We start from the raw sequence: 24,842 nt of genomic DNA, 5'->3' as shown, positions 1-24,842 counted from the left end.
AGCCTCAGTGAACACTTGCTGACGGGGATCGGCAGAGGGAAGGAGGAGCTTCTGCCAGCTTCTGCTCTGCCCTGGTCTCCCCACCTGCACGTGAGCCGTTGATGGGGGTTCTCTGTCCCAGGCAGCAGAACTCTCCCTCAGGAGCCCGCTATGATGGGCAAAGCGGCTGCTTGGCTGGCTGGCCCCAAGACCGGCCTGTCCAGCTCCAGGGTGCCCCAGGGAGATGAGAGATGAGGGGATGGGACTTTATGAAGCGGTCACCCCCATCCCAGAAGCTCCCGAGGCTCCACCATCGGAGACAAGCTGACTTACAATAATGACTTTATTTTAACATATTTAATTACAGACATAAAAGAGCCGGGAAGGGGGTGAGCCCCAGCCGAGCCCCGCCCTGGGGCTGCCAGGAGCGGGTGAGGTGCAGGTGAGGCCTCCCTGATGACCCTCCTTCCACGGGTCTTCCCATGGCGGGGACCTATTGCTTTAGCAGGGGAGGGGCCACGCAAGCAAGGGGACGGGGAAGCCTCTGGGCCCCGCCCCCCCCAGCAGTGCTGGCCTCCCTCCAGAATGCCCGCTCGGTGCCCCACCCTCCGCCTCTCCACCTCCTTCTTCTTTGTCCAGGGAGCAGACCATCTGGCCAGCCCCCCACCCCCTCTGCAAACCTAAAGGGGAATAAATACAAACTTTACAAAGTAAAAGGGGGTTCCAACGTTGCCCTGGGCCGGGCCTGGGGTCGGATGGGGAGCAGGGGCCCTGCCATGTGGGCCTCACATCATCCCTAACTGCAGCAGCGTGCTGGCGTAGGCCATGGGCTTGACGTCGGGATGAGGCTGAGAAAGCAGAGGCACACAGGTTAGACATGGACAGAAATGGGCGGTGCGTGGAGGAGGGTCTTCTGAGCACCAGATGCAGAAACCAGCCCTACCCCTGAGAGCCGTTATGCACTCATAAGAGCCTCTTCCCCCTGGGGCCCAGGCCAGGGAGAGCAGAGGACCCAAGGGGGTGACTCACCACTGCTGTGAACTGGTGGAACTGGGGCCGCAGGTCAGAGCCCCGGAGGTGGATGTAGGCAGCTTTGTTCCCCATCTGGTCACTGCGGGGACAAGGGCAGAGGGGCCGGTGTGGCCCATCAGAGGCTGGGTGGGCCTGGGGCACCAAGGAGGAGGCGGGGCAGGGAGAGGGACGGAGAAGAGCCCTGGACAGAGTCAAGGACACGGACGGACAGAGAGGCTGACCAGGCAAGAGAGAGGAATCCAGGTGAAGAGGGGCCCAGGGGGCCCAGGCAGGAGTGGGGATGAGGGGGAGAGAGGGCCATGTGGGAGCCAGGGGCGGGGAGAAGAGGGCCCGGGGAGCAGGGCCGGCAGAGGGCCTTCCTGACAGGATGGGCAGAGGGCACGGGCAGCCCCCCAGAGGCGGGCCTCTTGCCAAAACCTGGTCTCCAGGCTGACCGTGCCCTGGCTCTAGTCAACAGGAAACACAGGGGACAGAGGAATGTGGTGCCCGGCCACCTGGGGATGGAACGGCCAGAGCACAAGAGACTCTGGTTTCTTCAACCAAAAACCAGCAAGGGGGAGGGCAGTAAGAACAGGCAACTCGAAGATCAGGAGACTGAAAACGTGGCCCTTGTTTGGGTCCTGCTTGGAAGAAATCGACTAAAATGAGACACTGATGAGAGACGTGGGGAAATGGAGCTCTGGCTGGGTTCAGGTGACCTCTTTTGAAGGTGTGACAGTGGTATCACAGTTACATACAGAAAACAAGACTTCCTTCTTTCAGAAATATACTAGGGCAACAACGGGTAGAGAGAGAATGCCTGGGGTCTGCTTTACAATAGCCCACGGTAGGGGTAGGGGTGGTGAGAGCTGGTAACTGTTGAACCTGGGTGACAGGTACGTGGGCGTTCATCATACTATTTTATCTACTCTTATGTATCCTTGGAATTTTCTATCACAAAAAGTTAAAAAAAGAAAACCACCAGTGGGCTGAGAAGACAGGCCCAGATGGGTGGGGCAGGTGGGGACGTACCAGTAGTTGGGGGCAGAGAAGACGGTGACACAGCGCCCGCCGTGCGCCACCTCATAGCCCTCGGCCTTGACCTCGTGGCTACGGATGATGTAGTCCAGGTTGTTCTCCTCCAGGAAGGCCTTGGTGACGTCGGGCCCGAACTGGCAACTCACACCCCGCTTGCTGACCGAGCGCCCGTTCTGGGGAGACAGGGAGCTCAGGGTGCCTGCTGCTCTTCCAGCCCGCCCGCTCTGCCCACAGCCCGCACCTGCTGGCCACGGCCCCGGGCAGACTGACCTGCGGCTGCGGGTCCGACCAGAGCAGGTCGCACATTGGACCTGGAAGGGAGCAGAGGGTAGCGTCAGGGCCTGACGGAGGGCAGGGGAGGGGCCATCTGCCACGGAGCGGGCGTGGGGCACGTGGGACAGGACTCTGAGCCACTGCCCGCCTCCCCGCTGACCTCCCCCCGGGGCCAGACCCCATTCAATCCATTAGGGCCCCAAAGCTGGAGGGAGCGTTTTTTTGTTGTTTTTTTTTTGGCCGCACCACGCAGCATGCAGGATCACAGTTCCCCCACCAGGGATGGAACCCGAACCCCCTACAGTGGAGCGCAGAGTCCCAACCACTGGACTGCCCTGGGGCCAGGTAAGTCCCTGGAGGGAGCTTTTAACACTGCAGTTCTGACCAGGTCCCTCTGTTGCTCAAGCCTCTGTGGCTCCCACTGCCCTAGGAACGAAGACCAAGCTCTTCACCTGGACCTGTGAGGCCGGACAGGGTCTGGCCTCACCAGCCCCTCTGCGCCCCGCGCTTGCCCGGCCGCACTCCTGCGAGAAGGCACCTCCTCCTCCCGCCCTGTCGGCGTTCGCGTGGTGCCCCCAGGAGGCCCTCCCACGGCCGCTACCTCACCACTCCACAAACACCCTCTCCCCACAGCTGTGTGTGGTTAACACTCTGCTGTCTGTCCCCATCACATCACTCCAGGGGCAGCAGGTGAACTCACAAATAAATAAATAAATGACCGCTGTGTGCTGCGGACACTCATGCTCCCCGGCCAGCACTGCCTCACGAGGGAGGTGCACTGACCCAAGTTACAGGTCAGGAAACTGAGGCTCAGCCTTGCTGTCTCCTGCCGAGGGCGCAAAGCCCATCGGGGCAGGGCTGGAGCCCCCGAGCCCCCAGAGGGAGGGGCTGTCCCCAGCCTTCCCCAGTCACCTGAATCTGGGGGCTGCCGACTCCGCTCGATCTTCCTGATGTCGTCCAGGGTGACGCCGTCTTCACTGAACAAGCCCCCGTGCATGATCTGGGGTTCAGGTGGGAACAGCAGCGTGAGGGCAGGGGCCAGCCACACCCCAACCCTCCGACTCGCTGCACCGCATGGCGGCGGCGGGGGCGGGCCTGCCTCACCAGCACTTTGCCATTGATACACTGGGCCAGCGGGAGCCACTCGAACACCTCGCTGAAGAGCTCGTACATCTGGGCTGTGTACTTGGCCTTCACCTCACCCTCAAAGCCATAGATCTGGTTCATGTTGTCCGTCTCATGGTTGCCTGGCCGACAGCAGGACAAAGAGAAACCTCAGCACCGCCGGGTGCCCTCTGGCTCAGACCCCGCCAAGGCCAAGGAGGACAGCCCGGTGGCCCCAAGCCAATGGCATCCACACAGAAGCTCACTGGTCCCTCCCAGAAACCCGGCCCCTTTCTAGAGGGGCAAACGGGCTGAGAAGGCACATGGCCACAAGGCCCAGGCCTGCACTGCTCATCACGGAGTGGGTTCGGCCTGGGTTCAGCCCTGGCCCCGATCCCAAGTGACCAGAGGCGTGTCCCTTGCCCCTGTGAGCCTTGCGCTCCTTCTTGAAGGACTTGCCGTACGTTTTGGGCTGGAAGTACCAAGGAGGGGGAGGTATTGACAAAGAAGAGGCCCCCTGCAGAATGCCTGCTGTGGGCCAGTCCCACGCCGTGCTTTTATCTTCCCACCCGCAACCTCATTCCTCCCTCCCAGGGCTTGGGGGAGACAAGGAAGCTGCCAGGCCCCCACGGCTGCAGCAGGCGCTCACTGAGCATCTGCCACATGCCAGGTCCTGCTGCAAGAACTCCCCGAACCTGGCTGTGCACCTGTCCGGTGTCAGCACTCATGCCCCCAGGAGCCCCCAACCCAGCCCGCTGCCCTCACTTCCTCCTGGTTCTCCTCCTCTCCTAGCTGCACCTCCCGCTCACCACCCCACCTCTCAGCACGCAGGTCCTCCGCCTGCGGCCCTCACTCCCTGCTGAGCTCATCCTGCCCGATACCACATGTACGCTGAGGAACCCATACTTTACAGCCCCCCGGGGGCCCCCAGACATCTCTGTCTCACAGCCACGTCCAGAGCCAAGCTCCCCATCTTCCAGCCTACACCCTGCTCTTCCTGTCCCCTTGTCTGTCAGTGGCAGCCACAGCCCTCCAGATGCTCCAGTCAAAACCTTGGAGTACCCCCTTTGACCCCTTCTTTCTCTCACACCCTCATCCAGCCCACTGGCAAACACTCTGGGTTCTACTTTGAAAAGTGAGCCCCAATCCAACCACTGTTCCCACCCGGGTCCAGCCACCAGCAGTCTCCCTGCTCCCACTCTCAGCCCTTGGTTTGTTCCCCAAACGGAGGCCCAAGGGATCCTCTTAACACCAGAGAGAGCCCCTGACCCTCCTCTGCTCAGAGCCCTCCCATGACCAAGTCCTCTCCAGGGCCCACAGAGCTCCATGAACGTGATGCCGCTGCACAGTGCACAACCTGCCCGACCTCACAGGGCAGGCCCGCGCATGATCTCAGCGAAGACACAAAACAAACACACCTGCAACCGGTATCCCCACTTCTTAGATAAGAAATGGGAGGCTCACAGAGGAAAAAGCGAGGGCTCTGCCCAGGTCCCCACACTGACCCCAGACCCTGCTGCCTTCCAGCTCACCTCGAAGTAGGTGAAAGTGATCAGGGTACAGGAGCTTAAAGCCAAAAAGGGTGAGGATCACTTCTACAGAGAAGGAGCCGCGGTCCACGAAGTCGCCATTAAATATCTGCCCTGCTAAGGAAAACAAGGGTTGCGGGGAGTGATCCCTCCTTAGCCCCTCCACACCCCGGCTCCTGTCGGCACTGCCCTGGGGTCGAGAATGCCCGCAGGGCTTGGGGCGTCTCTCCTCACTGTGTAGGTCTGGCCCAGCAGCTTGGCCTCTCTGGGCCTCGGGATGGTACTAAGATCTCCAACCTCGTCTGCTCCTCAGGGAAACTGATGGCAGAGGGGGAGACCCCAGGTGGTCAGCCGGCTTCAGCTCTCCCCCCAGTATAGGCCCAAAGCCACAGGGCAAATGGGACACAGGCCCTCCCACCCGACACTGCACAGGCCTGGTAGCCCCACCCAGTGGCCACTGATCAGGCAATCATAACATCCGCAAATACTTATTCAGCATGGACCGTGGGCCACTGAGCACGTCACAGGTATTAACACACTATTCCTCTCAGTAGCCCGATGAGGGAAGCCCACTTTACCACTATCTCTTCTCCCCATTTTACAAACAAGGAACCTGAGGAACTGCGAGGTGAAGTGACCTGCCACAGCCATAGCTGGAAAACGGCACAGCCAAGAGGGAAGCCAGGTGTGGGCAGGGCCAGGCGCCCCACGTACGTGCTCTTGTACCACACACATCCAGCCCTGTTTCAAGCTGGGGAGAAGCTGGGGCTCGGACACACTGGCCACCTGCCCAGGTCACACAGCAGGTGGGGACTGGCCCTGGCCGGTCTGGTCCCAGAACCCAGAGCGCAAGGCCACCAGCCGCTCCACCCCCGCTCAGTGCCAGAGCAAGCACTCCCTCCTCAGGCTCACGCCTGTTTCCCAGGCAGGGGTTCCTCTCCCTCCTGCACCCCACACCCGTGAGGCGGGGCAGGGGAGGGGCCTGCCCTTCCGAAGAAGGATACGTAGGGGTTGGTGTCCGAGGGTAAACCGTTGAGCTCAAATATGTTGAGGAGGTCATAGAACTGGCCGTGGGTGTCCCCGCACACTGTAATCTTCTCTGTCTGGAAGAAAAGAGGCCACCGGAGAGGGAGGGGCCCAGAGAGAGATGTGGGGAGGGGGGAGGGGGAGGGGGGAGAGGTCACAGCAGACCGAGAAGAACCATGCAAAACACACAGGCGGAAGGCACAGCAATGAAGAGGGGAGGAAAGAGACAGCCAGGAGGAGAGAGACAGGGCGGGGGAGGAGGGCAGACGTCAGGGAGAGAGAAGGCAGACCAAGCCCGGTGGGTCTGTGAGTTTCTGAGCTCCGTGGCCCCTCCCCAGCCAGGGAGCCACCCGCCCCGGCCCGCCTGCCCGCACACTGCCCCCAGCGCACACCTCTTTGAGCGTCGTCTCCACGAGTGTGCTCAGCTTGGAGAGGACCTCTTTGACCTGTACCAGAATCTGGAAGGCAGGGCAGGCTGTGAGTGGGGCCAGCTGGAGGGCCTGCTGCCCACCCCAGCCCCAGAGAGACTGTACTGGCCAGGAGACGCTGCTGGGCTGAGGGTGAGGGAGAGGCGGGGAGAGGAGAGGAGAGGAAGGGGCAGGGGAGGCCTGGCTGTGCGGGTGCTGGCAGGGAACACAGGCGGCCCCCAAGCTGTGACCCCAGTGTCCTATGCGGCATTTAAACATCAGGATTATTTCATGGGAAAACCTAGATTCTTGGTTTCTCTTAAAACAATCAGCATGGATGGACCTAGAGACTGTCATACAGAGTGAAGTAAGTCAGAAAGAGAAAAATAAATACCATACGCTAACACATATATATGGAATCTAAAAAAAAAAAAAATGGTTCTGAAGAACCTAGGGGCAGGACAGGAATAAAGATGCAGACATAGAGAATGGACCTGAGGACACAGGGAGGGGGAAGGGTAAGCTGGGACGAAGTGAGAGAGTGGCATGGACTTATACATACTACCAAATGTAAAATAGATAGCTAGTAGGAAGCAGCCGTATAGCACAGGGAGATCAGTTCAGTGCTTTGTGACCACCTAGAGGGGTGGGATAGGGAGGGTGGGAGGGAGACGCAAGAGGGAGGAGATATGGGGATATATGTATATGTATAGCTGATTCACTTTGTTATACAGCAGAAACTAACACACCATTGTAAAGCAATTACACTCCAATAAAGATGTTAAAAAAAAAACAAACAATCAGCATCATGAAGAAACACACAGGATGAAGCCAGATGTGGAACATTTTATAAAACAACTGGCTTGGAAACGTCTAAATGTCAATGTCACAAAAATCTCCCAAAAAAGGCTTGAGACTGTTCTAGATGAAAAAAAGGTTAAAAAGGCAGGGCATATGCAGTAATTGATCCTTCAATGGATTCTGGATTTTATTTTATTTTTTTATTATTTTTGGCCACGCCGCACAGCTTGTGGGATTCTTAGCTCCCCAACCAGGGATTGAACACAGGTCCTCGGCAGCGAAAGCACAGAGTCCTAAGCACTGGACTGCCAGGGAATTCCCCGGATTTTGGATTTTGAAAAAAAAAAAAAAAAAAAAAAACAGCTAAAAAGAATGTCTGGGGGGAAAAACTGGGGAAAATTAAAATATTTGTCTAGAAACACAGAGTATTAGTTTGCAAATCTTATGGACAGCCTGTGGACTGTTTGCATTAGTCAGTATTACTGTATTGGTACTAAATTACTAAGGTGGGATGACTAAATCTTAGTCACGTAGGAGAACGTCCTGTTTTCAGGGGATACAGATTATGATGCAACTTATTCTCAAATGGTTCAGGAAAAAGAAAAAAGTGTATGTGTATATACACACCCATATACATAGAAAGATGAAGTGAATGTGTCAAAATGTTAACGGTGAACCTAGGTGAAAGGGGTATGATGTTAACCGCACTGTTCTTTTGACTCTTCTGTAGGCTTGACAATTTTCTAAATACAAAGCTGGGAAAACAGAGTGTTAAAGAGAAGAGGAGGGAATTCCTTGGTGGTCCAGTGGTTAGGACTTGGCACTTTCACTGCCAGGGCATGGGTTCAATCCCTAGCCAGGGAATTAAGAATCCCACAAGCTGCACAGCCGGGCCTGGAAAAAAAAAAAAAAAGGAGGAGATGTCCACTTCAGGTCAGAATGTAAAGAGTTTGTAAAAGACTGTCATTCTTGACCTAATGACGAGAACAAGCCAAAAGAAAAAACAAAAACAAATGAACAAACAAAAAAACCCCTGAAACATCTGAGAGCAAGGACACAAAGAAACCTAAGTTAATCAAACTGCAGACAGTAACGGTGAGAAACCCTTCCCTGGGAGAAAGGGACCGTGACTGCATTCCTCCTGGCAGCGCGCCAGGAGGGCAAGACCCTTCAAGGCTGAGAAGAGGGGAAGCCGGCAGAACCCTCGTGCCTACGTGGGCTGGCATTACAGAGCCCTGAGGGGCCCCGCCACAGAAGGCCTCCACCCTCACCCTCGCCCTCGGATTCTCTCCCACGGCCACCCAGAAGGCGAGGCGCAAGGCGGCGTAGTGGAGAGAGGCCATCTGAGGCACAAAAGTGGGGGTGAGACTGGAGGGCGGAGAACTCCCCAGCCACCGCATCTTGGCAGCGGGGCTGAAAATCAGAGCGCTTTCCTCCAGTTCCAGAAGCTGGAGACTTACAGCATAAAGACATCCCTGGGATTTTGCCAGGGCTAAGATCCCAAGCCCTGCTGACGGGAGAGTCCGATTCCACTCTGAAGACATCTGAAACCGGCGGTGAACTAAGTCCAATAAGACCTGCCCCTAAACTGCAGATGAGATGGACACAGACCCTCACAATAGCAGCCCGACAGAATCAGGTCCTGCCGTTACCTGAAGGAAAGTTTTGTCTCGGTCGCTACTACTCTTTTACACAAGATGTCTGGCATACAATAAAAAATTATAAGACGCAGAGAGCACACAACGGAAGCAGACCCAGAGATGGTGGAATATCCAGACAGAGACTTTAAAATAACTATGAAAAAAATGTGTTAAAGGATCTAGCAGAAAAGGTAAATGACATGCATGAACATACGGGGCAGAGATGAAAGCTATTGAAAAATATAACCCAATGGAAATGCTAGAAATAAAGAATTCATTTGCAGGGTGCCCGGCACACTACAGGCTCAGTAAGTGTTCGCTGCCGGTACCACCCTTCTCCTCTCGTGCCGTGATGGGGTTCAGGCCCGGCTGTGATGCTGTCCTGGGGTCACAGGCATGTTCAGCCCTCGACAGGGGCGTTACCTGGTAGGCGCATTTCCGGTGCAGTTTCTTCTGGTCCTTGTACCACTGCATGAGCTCTTTCATGAAAGTGATTGTCACTTTGCCGTCCTCAAGCTTGGGTCCGCTGTACTCATCCTCGATGGCTGGTGTGTGAATGGGGGGATGAGAGTCAGTGGCCATGGCTACCTTGAGGGTGGGAAGCGGGGCCTGGCTCCCAGGCACGGGGCAGACGGCGCTGGACACACAGGTTGAGAGGGGGATGGAGTGAGAGAAGATGCCACTCCCCGGCCGGGTCCTCTCATGGCCCGCTCCTTCCGTTCAGGTCGGGCCCTCGCCCCGACTGGACTTGATAGCACTTAACACTGTTAACTGACTAGTCAATCCTCTCTCCCCACTAGGACACCAGCTACAGGAGGGCAGGGACTGCTTTGTTCTCAGCTGTATCCCCAGTGCCTAGAACAGTGGCACCTATTAGGTGCCCAATAACCATCTGTGGAATGAATGACAGACTCAGCTGAGCGCCCAGAGGACCTAAGGACAAACCAGACACAGGAGGCCCGTGACGGGTGAATGCAACTGTGGAGGGCAGGGTGGGTGGTACAGCAGGGAAGCTCGCCCGAACCTGGAACCTCCAGACCCAGCTCTGGATTCTGGAGTCCCCAGAAGCGCAGGCGAAGGAGCAACAGACAGCGTGTGGGGACAGGCACCAGAGGCACCGCTGAGCCCCATCCCCCCTACGCCCCAGCATGCACTGGGAATGGAATGCTCTGGGCCGGGCACAGCGGGGCACCCAGGCCTGACTCACTCATGCTCTCGATGTCGAGCGAGTCCACGACGGAGCGCTTGTGCTCGTCACCTGCGATGGCCCGCTCGAAGGCCTTCTGCTTCACAATCTTGTTGCACTCCTGGTATTTCATCTTGGCGTCCTTGTCGTGGGGCTTCACCTTCACCACCTGGGTGCGTGGGTGGGTGAGAGGGGAGGGAAGGAAAGAGGCGTCAACACCCAGGCCGGGGTCGGCGCCGCCACAGCTGCCCTCGGCCTGCTTGGCCCGGGGCTTCACGACTGCTGAGAGGAGCACCCGGGCCAGGGGCACTAGGGGGGCGAGCCTGGGCTCGCGTCACCCCTAGGCCTCAACTTCTGCATCCCCAAACTGGGCCTGACAGGGCTGCCCACACAGGGCTGCCAGGTGGGTAAACGTGCTAACGTGCTACCCAGATGCTCTTAATAAATCTTAGCTCTGACCATCAAAATAAAAGTGGCCCCGCTTCAGCTTCCTCACTGCAGTCAGAGCGGGCCGAGGTGCACTTTACTGATACCGTTACAGTCAATACCAAGGGGGGTGGGATTGACAGGAAAGGGTGGGCCGGATCCAAAGTCATAATTTACAGCCCAGACTCATCTGAAGAGGCAATGACTTGCTGGATAACCCGGACTCGCTGAGCCTAAGTTTTCTCATCTGCAAGATGGGGGAGATGACAGGCTCCACCTGCCAGGGCTGTTGGGGGTGATACACAGGGCCTGGCACGCAGCCTGGGCTCTGCGGGCAGCAGCGGGCACCTAGTGGTGACGTGGCCCTTGTTCAACCTTGGGCACTGGGGAGACCCAGGACAAGTGAGTTCCCTCAGTTTCCTCCTGTGTAAGGTAGAGGTGACAGTGTTTCTATCCTAGGGGGCTGGGAGGACTAAACAAGTGAACACTTGCGAAGTGTGTGCAGCGGTGCCAGGCGGCAGTCAAGTCCACATTAGCGTAGGCTGCTCTTCAATGGCCCCTCTCGTGGGCTGCTGCATTCATTAAATGAGATCGTATGGAGGAAGCGGCAGGCACACGGCTTTGGGACGCACTCGGTTCTCAGGAAAAGGAGCCTGTCCTCTCTGCTCTCCTTTCCTTCTATCCCTCTTCCTATAAACTCTGATCCTCCAAGCTGAGAGGCAGGCAGGGCTGCATTCAGATCCCAGCTCTGCTACTTACTTGCTGGGGGACCCTGGGCAAGTGAATTCACCCCTCTGAGCCTCAGTTTAGTTATCTGTAACTGTTCCTGTAATTATTAGTGGACCCTGCCTGACCTGCGCACCCTGTTGGCCTCCCCAGGAGCGGACTCCCACAGCTCCTGTGCCGGGGGGCCGAAAGGGGTTTGCCAGGGCTGGCCCTCAAGGGCAGGGATGCCCCCCGGTGGAAAGCCTGCCAGAGTGAGTCAGAAGCCTGGGACAAGGCATCTGCTAATAACCCCTGGGGGTCAGTGTGGCTCACGCCCCTGAGAATGGGTGTGCAGGCCAGGAGCGGGGGCAGGAAGCTGGTTCGGGGCAGGCTCAGGCTAGGGTACCCTCCAGGCAGCTCCGCCCGGGGTAGGGGTGCGGTGCGAGGCTTGGGAAAAAGGCAGCACCAGACCTTCCCTGGAGTCCTTCCCACCAAGGAGACCTTACGAGTCCACACCCCAGGACAAAGTCCAAACCACCACTGGGCCTGGCCCACAGAGGCCCGCCCACCCCTCCACGTTCTCTGTTTGCCCAGCACTACCAGCCAGACCAAACTCCCAAGTCCCCAAGTGCGCCAGCTCCTTCTCACCTCCAGGCCTTGTACAGGCTGCCCCCCCGCCCAGAACACCTCATTTCGACCTCCAGTGACTTTCTAGCCTCTCCTCCTCCTCCAGGTCTCAGCTCCCCTTTCCCCTCTCCCCCAGGCTGGGTCAGGCACCCCCTCTGGGCTCGCACAGGGCCCTGGGCTCCCCCCGCCCGCCCCAGCCCTGAGCACTGCTGGAGATGGGTCTGCTTCCCCACTGGAAGGCGGCCATGGCCATGAGGGCAGGGCTGAGGTCGTGTCCCAGCTGTGAACGAATGCCCGGAGTGGATGGATGCCCCACTAAGCATTCCCTCTGAGCAACCACCCTGTTCTCAGAGAGCTCAGAGGTTGGGGTGCGGGATGCAGGCGCTCACCGACAACCCCGGGAATACAGGGGCGGGAGCAGCGGCAGCACTAGGACCGCTCACCACGTGGCCGATGTCGTGGGCAAGTACCGTGCTCACCGCAGCCCCAGGGCAGCTCCATGGGATGTCATCACATCTCCGTTAGACAGAACAGGAAACCGAGGCCCAGAGGGGTGAGGTCGCTGACCCGAGAAGCCAGGATTCAGTTCTCTCCCTGCTTGAGGCCCTGCTCCCCTGGCACGCTGGGATGTGCTCCCCTCCCTACCGCCGCCACCGTCCCCACAGTGCCCTGCGCGCCCTCCAGGGAGACACCGTCGTGGTCATGAGTGCAGGCTCTGGGGCCAGGCCTCCAGGGTCTGTGTCCAGGCCTTCCAGGGCAGGCAGCCCTACCTCTCCAGCCTCCCTCAGCTTCTAGGAAGCGAGGGAGGCTGCAGAGGTGGAGGGTGGCCGTGAGAATTTAACAGCAGGCCCATTGCGGGGTCCAGCAGCGAGCGAGGCCTGTGCCAGGGCCTGGGGCTGCTGCAACCACTACTATAACTGGCCGCCTGGCTGGGAAAGGGAAGCGACCCTGCCAGGCCCCCGCTCCTGGGGAAGGTCGTTTGCTCCAGGTTGGAGGGGCCAAGTGGGTCCCAAGGCCTGTTGGGTCAGAAGCAAATGCCGGACTTTTCTTTAAAAAGTGGGATCTGGGGGCTTCCCTGGTGGCGCGGTGGCTGAGAGTCCGCCTGCCGATGCAGGGGACACGGGTTCGTGCCCCGGTCCGGGAGGATCCCACGTGCCGCGGAGCGGCTGGGCCTGTCAGCCATGGCCACTGGGCCTGCACGTCCAGAGCCTGTGCTCCGCAACGGGAGAGGCCACAACAAACAGTGAGAGGCCCGTGTACCCAAAAAAATATATTAAAAAATAAATAAATAAATAAAGGTAGGATCTGGGTTGTATCTGTGTCAGTATCCAGATTCTGATGGTGATGCCAGATATGTCACTGGGAAAACTGGGAGAGTGGGATCTCTGTATTACTTCTTACGGCTGCATGTGAAGCTACAATGCTCTCAAAAGAAAAAGCTGCTTTTAAAAAGTGGTATTTTCAGCTGGGAGTATCCACAGACAGTAACTACAACGACTCGAATCAATGAAATAACATAGGCTCGTGATCCCCACGTGAAGCCATGGGGGCTGCGCGTGTTTGGGAACTGGGAACTCTTAGGATTTTAGAAAGGTGACACAGTGCACCCGCGTGCTGTATGTTACAGGACACCTCCAGCAAGTCCGGGTGGCACCTGGTAACCACAAACACTCCCGTTTCTGCAGTGAAACTTCTAGTCGCTCTGCAAGGGGGCAAACAAGACCATCAACGGCCTATCAGTCCCGGTCAGATTTTGCCACCAAATGAGTTGCCCAAACTTACCAGACTATTTTTCACAACGGCTCGGGTTTAGAACTGAGGTGAAGGAGGACTGTAGTCTGGGAGCAAAAGCTGACTTCAGGGGACCCACATGACAATGTGTGGCGGGCCATTAAGATTATTTCCAGTGTAGAGGTGATGGGATGCAGCCCAGAGAGAGGCCATGCCTGCCCGGGGCACACGGGCAACCAAGGAAGCCAGGGGTCTGGGGGAGGCAGTGGGAAGCAGGACATTAGGGTTTGCACCCCACGGGTCGAGACCCTCCAGTGAATTCATCTAGGAGGTCACACCAACACTCCTTCCATAATACATCAGAGTGAGACCATCGGAGTACGCTGCCTGAGCTAAGGGTGATGATTATGCCAACAAGCCTGGGACCGGGCTGTCCCTTCCTGGCTGCGGGACCTCGGGGCAGTGACTACTCTCTGGGCCTCGGTCTTCTCACCTGTACATCAGGAAAAGTAAGAGTCCCCACTGCGTAGGGTTGTCATGAAGATCACGTGAGTTATCACAGCACGAAGGTCACCAACGCACCCGGCCCCTGAGAGCGCCGTGTCAGGTGTCAGCTGTGACCGTTCCCGTTACTATCATACGTCCACACCTTAGGGGGACGGGCGTTCGTACAGGCTAGCGAGGCAAAACGTATTTGCTAACTGACTGTGCTGGGCTATGCTGTAAGAAGAAACCCAAATGCAAACCATATTACAAACCAAACCCCAAAAATCCCAGGAGAGGGTGAGGAGTGCTGAAGGAGTCCCCCAGATCCGGCCCGGGCCCGTGTGATTCACCACCTGAGTTCCAGCCACAGACGGGAAAGAACACAGGTGGAATCTTCTGAGAAGAGGACCCAATAAGGGGGCGGGGAATCCTGGAGCCAGAGTCCCCCGGAAAGGATGAGCTTGGAGATGAGGGGCGTTGGTGGGGGGATTCAACATGAACCCATGGAAAGTGGAGATCAGCTCCTGCCCTGGAGGGAGAGCAGAAGTGCCCCCAGGTCCCCGCCCCCTAACAAGGCCCTGTGCCTGCACACGGCCCTTCCTGGGGGCCGCAGGCTCTTCCCCAGACACCCCCGGGAGGAAGCGCACCCGGTACTGAGCAGGGCCAGGCCCTACTCTGAACGTACTACTCCTGCCGAATCCTCACAAGGCCCTGAGGCAGGCTCTGCTGTTCTCTTCCGTTTACAGATGAGGACACTGAGGCCGAAGATCCAAAGCTCTGAGATACACAGCTCATAGCCGGGCGTCCTGACCGTGGAGCCGGTGCCTCCAGCCCCTGCATGAGTGACCTTCAGAATTTGAGACTATGACTCACAGTAAGAAATATATATTTTATCACACCTAATATGCATCCGTATTCACATGAATGAAAACTACTCTTTCACAAATATATACGTACTTCCTCCACACAATGAACTGCTGTCTTCTCTATTCTATTTGATGAAGACAGAAGTGCTGGTCTCAAACTGTTACACTGACTTCACGGCCCACTAACCATTACAAGCATGGACTATGGGGTCAAGTCTCAGCCCTGCCACTTCGCTGCTGGGTGACCTTGGAGGAGGGACTTCCTCTCTCTAGACCTCTTTTTCCTTCTTGTAAAATGGATTGAACGCATTTTCCTTCTTGTAAAAAGCACATCAAGAGCTCACAGCAGAGCTAGGTCCACAGTGAGTAGGCAGGTGAGGAAACTGAGGCTGAGAAAAGAAAGGTCCTTCACCTGAGGGCCCAGGCTGCTGTTAGACAGAGCCTCAGGCTCTTTGTTTAACCAAGGTCACATCTCGGTTCCGCCTCCAAGGATGCCATGACTTAAGAGGGGGCCTGGGCACATCCCCCGTGAAACTCCAGCACGTCACAAGATAGCCCTGGAGGTAGAGACTCTGGACGGGGAGCCACCCCAGGGCCCAGCCCCTCTGCCCTGCACCCAGGGTCGGAGGAAATGTGTCAGAAAGGACGGCCTGCAGGTGGGCAGCTGGCCCAGGTGGGCAAGGATCTCAGGCTCATGCAGGGGCTCCCCAGGGCTGCTGGCAGAGCCCTCACAGGGAAATGGGCCGTGACCTGGCCCCCAGGGCATCCGCAAGGCCTGGGAGAAAACTCAGATGCAGTGTGCCCACAAGACGGCTACAAGTGACCTCTCAGCCTCATGGAATATGCAGGGCGAGGCCGCAGTCTGAGCCAGAGCTGTGCCGCAGACCTGTGCTTGGGGTTCCTCTCATCTCCTGCCCCCTCCCATCTCCTTCAGGCCCCTCCCCCCATTTGGGGACCTGCAGGAAAGCCCTGCCCCCACCCAACCCCACCTGTCTTCTGAGTTAGTTACTGAGCCCTCCAGCCCTATGATCTTTACGCACACCACTTCACCAGAGCCCAACAGCCGCCCAGGAGGTGGCCACTCCTCTTGTCACCATTCTCCAAATGAGGACGCCAAGGGACAAGGGAGAGGTTTGGCCGGGGAATGGCCTGGGAGCCCACGCTTGTAAGGGCTCTGTTCTGCTGCTCCTTCCTCCGTTCTCCTCCCGGGGGGTCACCCCAGCCCCCTCCTCCATTCCGCCCCTCAGTCTCTGAATTATCTCCTCCTCCAGGCCTCTGCCCCACCCTGACACAGGTGCCCCCGGCCCAGCGCCTGGCTCGAGCCTGCACTTGGCCTGACAGCCGCCCTCCTCTCTGGGCCAGCAGCCAGCCCCATCCGTCTGACCTGGCTCCCTCCAAGTGCAGCCTGTGGCTCTCAGCCTCCCCTGCCGCCTCTCCCAGCACAACAGAAGCTGCTCAGAGTGCGTGACGAATGAAATGAAAGGAGGGAGCGCCGGGTGCGTTGCGGGGACGGAGGCAGAATGATCATTCGTTCAACGAACACTAAGCCCCTGTTGGATGCCAAGCACCATCCCAATGACCAGAATAAACAAAACCCCTACTCTCAAGGAGCGACTCTCTCCAGCGGGGAAAGACGCGGGCCGGAGGGCTGGGCTGCCTGCGTTCAGATCCCAGCTCTGCCGCCCGCCTGCTGCGTGCTGGTGGGCAGGGGACTCGAGCCTTCTGGGCCTCGGTCACCCCATCTGTACGATGGGAGTAATCGCAGTTCCCACCTCACAGGGCTGACGCACAGGTCACTCAGCCAGCTGACGAGAAGGGTGTAGAACGTGCCTGGCACGAGGGCGTGCGCTCTGGGAGACCTTAACACTATCGTCGTCATCAGAGCGGTTAGAGCGATGGGGTGGCAGATGAGCGAGTGAACTGGTGGATTCCTGCCGTCCTCTAGGTCCCCTCCCTCGTCACCTCGTTAAAACACGTCCCCCGTTTGCTCCCTCTGCAGCACTTCACCCTAGTCTATTTTCTCCCAGGCCCGTATCCTCACCTGCAACGATCCTGTGTACCCTCACAGTGACGGGTTTGTTTTTGGCCCTCCTCCGAATTATAAGCTCCACCAGAAGAGCTGTGTGCCTCTTGTCCACCAAGAGTAACAGCAACAAGTATCGTAACAGTTAATTATAACAGAACACTGACTACATGCTAGGGGCCGTTCTAAACACTTGGAAAGCAGAGGCTCATTTATTCTTCACGGCAACCCTGAGAGGTAGGTCTTACTGTCCTCCCATTTCACAGATGTGGGAAAGAAGGCACAGAGAGGCCAGGTAACTTGTCCCAGGTCACCAGGCGACGATGGCAGAGCTGGGCTACGAGCCCGGCTGGCATCTGTTGGATGAGCAAGCGGCAAGTAAACGTGTGAATGGCCTCCGCATACCTCCCCCCGTCTAGTCCAGCTGCACACACAGAGGCCGTCCTCCCCCAGCCCGCCCCACCCGGCCCTCAGCACCCGCCCGGCTCAGAAGCTGGGAGCTGGCTCACTCCCCGAGGTCTGGCTCACCGTCTCATAGTCGCGCAGGGCGGCCCGGAACTTGCCCAACGCCATGTTGCTGGCGGCCCGGCGGTAGTAGCCCTTGATGTACTTCTTGTCCATCTCGATGGCCCGCGTGGCGTCAGCCAGCGCGTAGCCATAGCACTCAGTACGCAGGTAGGCCAGGCTGCGGTTGCCATAGTAGATGGCATTGCTGGGGTTCAGCTCGATGGCCTGGCTGTAGAACTTGATCGCGTTCTCGTATTCCTTGGCTGTGAAGATGGAGGAGGAGAAGAATGAGGTAAGCTGCCACCGCCCAGCCAGAAGAGGCCCTAGGCTGGGTACTCGGCCAGTCCCCCAATTTACAAATGGGGAAACTGAGGTCCACAGCTGAGCTCAGAAACGTCTCTTCAGCCCAACCCCCTTCCCTGTCCTGACCTGTCCCACCCTAGCACAGGCCTTGTCTCCTCAGGCCCAAATCCCTAAGACCCCAAATCACTTCCACACACCCATCCACCCAACCATCACCCCCCAAGGCCCCAGGTGGACAATACTTGTTCCAGGACTTCAGGAGGGTCTTACTGAATGTTCCCCATGGCCCGGAGAGGATATGTTACTGAGTGCCAGACCTGAGCTGTGAACCAGCAAATGTGAGTCTGCCCTGAGCCCCTTGGTTGTGCAGCCCCCCAAAGCAAGTAAACAAGCCCAAAGAGGGGTTCTAGTAGGAGAATAGGAAGTGGGGAAGGAAAAGGAACCTACTTAGGTCTCAAGAAGGGGATATTTCAGCAGAGACCCAAAGGAAGTGACAAACCAGACCAGAGGAAGAGCATTCCCAACAGAAGGAACAGCAGGTGCAAAGGCCCTGGGGGGGAAAGGGGGTGAGAGAGCATTATGTTCCAGGACCAGCAAGAGGGTGGTGTGGCTGGGGTGGAGTGAGCTTGGGGAGGGCAGGAGATGAGGGCAGGGAGGCTGGCAGGACAGATCCCAAAGACCACAGCCAGAGCTGGGTGTGGACATCAATGTTCTAAGTGTGGAGTGACAGGATGTGACATCTGGCCAAGGGGAAAGGTCAATTTTATTTGAAATGAGCTACGGCCATGCCTTGCACATTACATCTCGGTCTGTGGAATCCTCACATCCCCACGGCATAAGCACCGTCTGGTGCTCACTTTACAGCAAGCCACAGAGGTCTTGTTCAAGGTCAAACACTCAGTTTGTATCCGCAGAGCTGTCTTGGGCCCCGCACATATGGTCATTCAACAGGCAGGAGGCCGAAGCTAGGAGGTGTGCCTGAACTGCGGGGACCATGATGTGCCAGGTGCCACGTGGGGCTCTTGGTACATGAGTCGCCTCACTGAACCTTCACGGCAACCCTGAGGACAGTTGCATTAGCCCCATTTTCCAGACGTGGCTTTAAGAGGGAAACCCCAACACACAAAGTGGCAGGCAGGAATTCTGAGCCAGGCCAAGACCCAAATGCTCCCACTCTCATCCTCCATACCAGGTGGCCTCTCAGTGGGAGCCTGGCATAGAGACAGGCACAGACACAGGGGCAGGCAGCCTGGGCCCAATCGCTGGCTCCACTCCTTACTAGCTGTGTGTCCTTGGGCAACTTATGTGCCCACTCTGGTCTAAAGTTTCAGAGAGTCCTCCAGACACTGAGCCTAAAATGAAAATTCCTGCCCTAACTCCCACTATTCTTTTCTCCAGAGCCATCTGATAAACCATGGCTTTCCTTTGTTTGCTTATAATCCATCGTCCCAATTTGAACCTAAGCGCCCCATAAGGGCAGGGGCCCTGTTTGTCTTACTTCTTTGAACCCTTGCCCTGTCTGAGGACACAGCAGCCCCCCCAGCCCTGCCCTCCTGGGGCTCACAGTCCAGTTGGGGGGTGGGAGTGACACAGCACACACAGATCCACCCCCAGACAGTGATGACCCAGAGTGTTTTACAGCTGGGGCAACCCAGAGGGGATGCTGGAGCTGAGACCTGGAGGAGGAGAAAAAGTGAGCCAGGTGAAAAGAATGGAAGAAGAGGATTCCAGGCTCCATGAATGGTTCCTGAAGGAAGGAAGGAAGGAATGAAAGAAAGTGAAAGACAGGACACACCTACACTAGAGAAAGAAGCCAGGTGCTGGGAGATGCCAGGAACAATATAACGGCGATTCCTTCTGCAGGCTAACGTCTGGCAACCTTTCAAATGGCTCGGATGTCACCTCCTTTGGAAAGCCTTCCTTGACACCCAGGCTGGATCAGGCACCTCTCCGGCTGCCTCGGCCCCTGGGCTCCCCTATCCCAGCCCTGCCCCCATGGGGTAGTCACCGTTAGGTGATGGGTGTGTCCCCCAGGATGGTGAGCGCTGGAGGGCAGCCCAGGACTTCCCAGAAACACGCAAGGGCAGAAGCAGGCAGCCCGAGTCTGACTGACCCTCCCTGGAACACCAACACCTTCGAGGGCTCCTTCCAGCCTCCTGGCTGGGCTCCAGAGGCCGACTGGCCAGTGCTCTTGCCGGGCCGTTCGGCATGGGGTGGGGAGCCTGGTGTCTCGGAGCCGGACATCTGGCTCTGAGGATCCCGACCACGAGACCTTGGGCAGACAGCCTCCCCTCTCTCGGCCTCAGCTTGCTCATCTGAACTGCGGGAACCACAGTCGGCCCTGCCCCATGGGCTGGTTGTGAGGGTGAAAGGAACTCCTGGATGAAATGTGGCTACAGCAGAGAAGAGGTCAGCAGAGGCTTGTAGAAGAAGTGAATAAATGACTAAATGAAAGGAAGAAGAGACTAGAGCAGAGGAAAGAGGAGGGGCCTGTGCTTCACACAGCTACCCAGTGGCACCAGATCCCAGCCCTGCTCTATGTGCTCGACAAATATGAGCGCATTTAATCCTCAAGAGAGGCCCCATTTTAGAGGAGGAAACTGAGGCACAGAGAAGTTAAGGTTTGCCCAGGGGTCACACAGCAAGTAAGAGGAAGAAACAAGATTTGAACCCAGGCAGCCTGAGCTCTTAAGCCTGTCTACAAACTCTTAGACTCAGAGGCCTCCTGGGGGGTCAAATAGAACCCCTCTCTTTTTACAGAAGGGGGTGGGGAGCAATGAGGCCCAGAAAGAGGGGAAGAGAGCTGCCCCACCAGGGCCTCTGGAATGGGCCTGAGTTCACAGAAGTGACCCAGCCATGCTGACGGGGGCGGGGGGCCTGGGGACCCTCTTCTCCCACCGTGTTGAGCCCCTGGGGCCCCTCTTCTCCCACTGGAGCCAGGACGGCTCCAGGTGAGGCTGTGGGTAAGGACTCTGAACGTGGGTGCCAAGCACGTGGTGAGGAAGGGGGATATCCGGGCTGTGCTGCTCACACACTCTGACCTTGGGCAAGCGGTTTCACTTCTCAGAGCCTCAGCTTCCTCTATAAAACAAACAGGCCCGCTCCTGCCTAGTGCTCGGGGGAGGATTAAACAAAGCGGTGTACCTGGCCACCACGGGGGCTCAATTAAGGCGAGCTGTAATTATTCCTTTTATTGTTATTCCCCCAGCCCTGGAGACTGGGGCTCTGTGCCTGCAGCTGCCTGCCAAACGCAAGGGACCCGGACCAGAAGGGGCATTCCCCTCCATTCCAGCTCAATGCCAGGACCGCTGGCTACCTGCCCAGTCTCAGGCCTCCTAAGAGCTCAGATCCCAGGTCCTGGAGGGCAAGGAGCCCTTCCTGACGGCCTACTGTTTCCCAGAATTCTTCCCTCGCCACAGCATCACCCCCATACTTGCTGCTCCTCTTGAGCCCCATTGCAGGAACAGCCCCACCTTCCACACCACCCTCAGCTGGAGACTGGACCCTGTCCTGGACACCTGATCCCTCAAGCCCCAAAGCCAGGCAGTCACCCTGTTCTGTCAAGTCAGCCGCCGGAACATCTCTCAAATCTATTCTCTCACTTCCATCCCGAGAACCCCTGTCTGCCCTGGTCTGGCCTTCCTCCTCTCCTGCCCAGGTTCCTGCCCCAGCCTCCTCCCAGCTCTCCCAGCGTACGCCCCCTCCTGCCCCTCCAGAGGGGCCTTTCTGAAGCACAAACCCAATCCAGTCCTTCCCCACTCAGAACCATCCACGGCTCCTCAGGGTCCTCAAGTGGAAAGCTCGGGCTCCTGCCCGCAGCCTCACCATAAACTCCTCCGGCCTCTTACACTCCAGCCCCACTCACTTCCTTGGTGCCAGGCTCACCTCTGGGCCTTTGTCATCCAGCTCTTCCTGCCTGCGGTTCCCTCCTCCCTCTCTCCAGGCGGCTGCTGTCATTCTACCTCTGAAACATTTCTTGAGTCGATTTCCGTCTCTCCAGCCTAGTGGGCAGCACCCCCCTCCCCACTCACCTGTCCACCATTCTAGTCTCCTTCCTGGTCTCCAGCCTTGCCCTTGGGTCCAGTCTCTACAAGGCCACTGGGGGATCGCCTTCAAACGCACTAATCAGACCGTGTCACTCCTCTCCTCAAACCTTCCTTGGCTTCCTACCACCCTAGGGATCACGTCCTTGACCTGCCTCCAGAGCTCTACCTTCCAGTCTCACCTCTCACCAGTCCCACCTCCTTCTCGCTGCTCCGGCCTGACCTGACTTTCCCACTCTTAAAATCTGTTCGTGCTCCCACCAGAGGACAGCTCTCCACTAATGCTCTGGATTCCTCCCATGCCCCACCCCTCCTCCAGGGCTCTGCTGCTGTAGGTCTCCTCTCTCTCCTGCAGGATCAACTCTCTCTCTGTAGGACCATACTCTTAGTCTCTTCTATTCTTAAAAAAAAACACCCTCCCCCCATTTCTCCACTCCCCCTCAGAACCAAAATTGTCAAAACCCTTGTCAACAATTGCTGTCTCCACTTCCTCATTTCCCATTCACTCTTCAGCGCCCTTCCCTCTGGGTACCATCGCCATCATCCCCTAGAAACTGCTCTGGTCAAGGCTACCACCAACACGTTATGGAGGCAAATCCAATGGTCAATGCTTGGTGCTCGCTTTGGCAGCACCCGACCTCAGATAGAGCCCCTCCTTCTAGAAGCACTCTCTTCTCTCAGCTTTCCTGATTTTCCTTCCACCTCACTGACCACTCTTACTCAGCCTCTTCTGCTCTAAACATTAGAATCCCTTGAGGTTCCGTACTAGGCCCCTTCTCTTCTGGGGTGACCTCATCCATTCCCAGGGTGTTCCAGTCCACCCATTGGCTGATCATGCCCAAATTCCTCTCCAAAGACTTCCAGACTGGCCCATCTACCTACTCAGTGTCTCCTCTTGGACAGCAGAGTCAAATCCACACTAGTCTATGCAGTGACTTGTGACACCCTACATGAACTGGCCCCTGTCCTAAGCTTATCTTGTACCTGTTTCCCTACTAACTCATTAAAGTTCCAGCCAAGCCAGCCAGTCTCTTTTCATTCCCGACCTCAGGGCCTTTGCACAGGCAGCTCCACCCACCTGGGACACTCCTTCCCAATTCCCCTTCTCAACTTAAATGGCCTTTCCTCGGTACGATCTTTCTTGACCGCCCTCTCTAAAGTACTAGCCTCTAACCCTTATTCTCTACTTCACACTCTGTTGGGGTTTTTCCAAAGGACTCATCACAGCTTCTAAGTATTTTAATATTTATCTGTGTGTTTACTCAATGTCTGATTCTTCTGCTAAATTACAAGCTATGTAAGGGCAGGGCTGCATCTGTCTCATCTGCTGCTACATCCCTAACGTCGAGCATGGTCCTTAGCACATAGCAGATGCTCAATAAACGTAATGAATTAATGAATGAATGGGTGCCCCCACATCTTTCTTTCCCAAGATCCTAAGTCATACTATTCTTGGGATTGCCTCACCTCTACTCCCAGAACCTCCCTTCTCCTGGTGTAACCCCAAATTTCCTACTTCCTTGCCCTCCCATCTAATGATCTATTCTCCACTCCCATGATTTCCTGCTCTATTGGGACAGTTCCCCCCTCCCCCCCACTTGGTGTCTCTCCACTTGGTAGCGCCATCACTGCTCCGCCCCATGTCACTACTTGGTAGTACCCTCTTCAGGTCTCACCATAAGCTGGCACCTCTGGGGTCTCACATCTGGTAGTGCCCTCATTCCCGTCCCCCTCCAGTTTCATACTTGGAAGCGCCTTCCTCAATCTCCCCACTTAGCACCCGCTCCGTACGCCACTTCTAGGTGTCACCCCTTCTCTCAGAAGGCCCCTCTGTCGCCCCTTGGTAGCGCCATCCTCGGCCTCCCCACGCCCAGTCACTTGGTAGTGCCTGCCCCGCGCCCAGGCTGCCGCTCCTCGTTGCCATGGTTCCGCGCGGGCCCGGCACCCCTTGACCTGGGCCGCTCTCCACCCTCCTTCGCTCCCTCCAGGGCGGGCGCACCTTTGAAGTAGTCGTTGGCCTGCGTCTTGAGCTCCTCTGCCCGCTTCAGAGCGCCATCAGCCGGGGGCTCATCCCGCGGGGGCTCAGCACACTCAGTCCGCTCGCCCTCCGCCATCGCCATGCCGCAAAGCGACCCCCCACCCTGGCAACCGCGGCCAGCGGCACCCGGCCGAATCGTCGCGAAGGAGTGCCGAGTTCCCGCTGCCGCTGCTGCACAAGTGTCGTAAAGCGCGGGCCCTGAAGGCTCCCTTCGCGCGCCTGCGCAGGGCGCTTTAGCCATAGAGCGCGCGGAGAAGGTGACCAGAGGGCCCCCTGACGGCGCCCTTCCTAGCATGAGCCAATGGGGAAGGCGAAAAGGGGCGCGCGGGCAAAAAAGGCCCGGCGTGGCCCCGTCTCCCAAAGTTCCGTGTTCCGAGCCGCAGAAGTTTCTCGGGGTCTTAAAGTGGGATTTCCCTGCCGTCTTCTCCCGTTGGTAGGTGGGTTGCGAATGCTGCTGGTGGGTGTGGCTTTTCTGCGAGGCAGCACCATGCCCAACGCGGAACCGGAGCCGGGGGTCAAGCCCTTCTTTCAGTTTACCTGCGTGACCTTAAACAAAGAAACCTTCCCTTCCTCTCTAGGACCTCACTTACCCCTCTCTGAAAAATGGGCGGTTTTTCAAACCAACACCAGAAAGGGCCAGTGTTTCTAAGTTATTAATTAAAGGTGCCCTGCATCCCCTAGCCCTGAGCTAGGCTTAGAAGTTTGGTGCACCATCTCCTTTCTCCTTCCTCACCCCCCAGTCACCAGCCTTCCATGGCTCCTCAGTGCCCTTAGGAGAAAACCCAGACTTTTTCCGATGACCTAAGAGACCCTGAATAGTTTAGCCTCAGGCAACATCTCCAGATGCCACTCCCATCCCCAATCTTCATTCACGGTCCACCGTTCCAGACTATCCTTCCTAAACCCACAGCCACTACTCAATACCGAACTGTAGCACTAAATCCTTTAAGGCTCTGCTCTGGCTCCCCTCCTGGGGATAGCATGAGCTATCCCACCCCCAAAACTTCTTGTCCTGGCAATCTGACCCTACCACATCCAACAATCACCCGAGAAGGTAAATACTAGTATCGTCTCCATTTTACAGATAAGGACA

General features: G+C 57.2%; 1 protein-coding gene across 1 annotated transcript; it reads right to left on the bottom strand.

The window, feature by feature from the left end:
* Positions 1–304: 304 nt before the first annotated feature.
* PPP5C (protein phosphatase 5 catalytic subunit) lies at positions 305–23,912 on the bottom strand. Its single transcript, XM_082607601.1, has 13 exons — positions 23,711–23,912; positions 17,387–17,628; positions 10,016–10,163; positions 9,232–9,353; positions 6,353–6,418; positions 5,939–6,037; positions 4,938–5,043; positions 3,406–3,548; positions 3,214–3,301; positions 2,299–2,339; positions 2,023–2,201; positions 1,009–1,090; positions 305–827 (listed from the first exon to the last, which is right to left on the bottom strand). Exons 1-13 carry the CDS (start codon positions 23,829–23,831, stop codon positions 765–767), a joined length of 1,500 nt encoding a protein of 499 aa, XP_082463727.1. The 5' UTR covers positions 23,832–23,912; the 3' UTR covers positions 305–764.
* Positions 23,913–24,842: the final 930 nt, after the last annotated feature.

This window comes from Mesoplodon mirus, assembly GCF_964341445.2.
Source record: "Mesoplodon mirus genome assembly, chromosome: 19".
Taxonomy (NCBI): Eukaryota; Metazoa; Chordata; class Mammalia; order Artiodactyla; family Ziphiidae; genus Mesoplodon; species Mesoplodon mirus.
The sequence above is the reverse complement of the archived record's forward strand: the minus strand, read 5'-3'. Positions and strand labels throughout refer to the sequence as shown.

Excerpts from the sequence above, each read along its gene's own strand:
- PPP5C (XM_082607601.1), bottom strand. The coding sequence starts at position 23,831 with ATGGCGATGGCGGAGGGCGAGCGGACTGAGTGTGCTGAGCCCCCGCGG. Across the intron at positions 10,164-17,386 it reads CCCTGCGCGACTATGAGACG|GTGGTGAAGGTGAAGCCCCA; the intron begins GTGAGCCAGACC and ends CCACGCACCCAG. Across the intron at positions 2,340-3,213 it reads TCGGCAGCCCCCAGATTCAG|GTCCAATGTGCGACCTGCTC; the intron begins GTGACTGGGGAA and ends GCTCCCTTCCAG.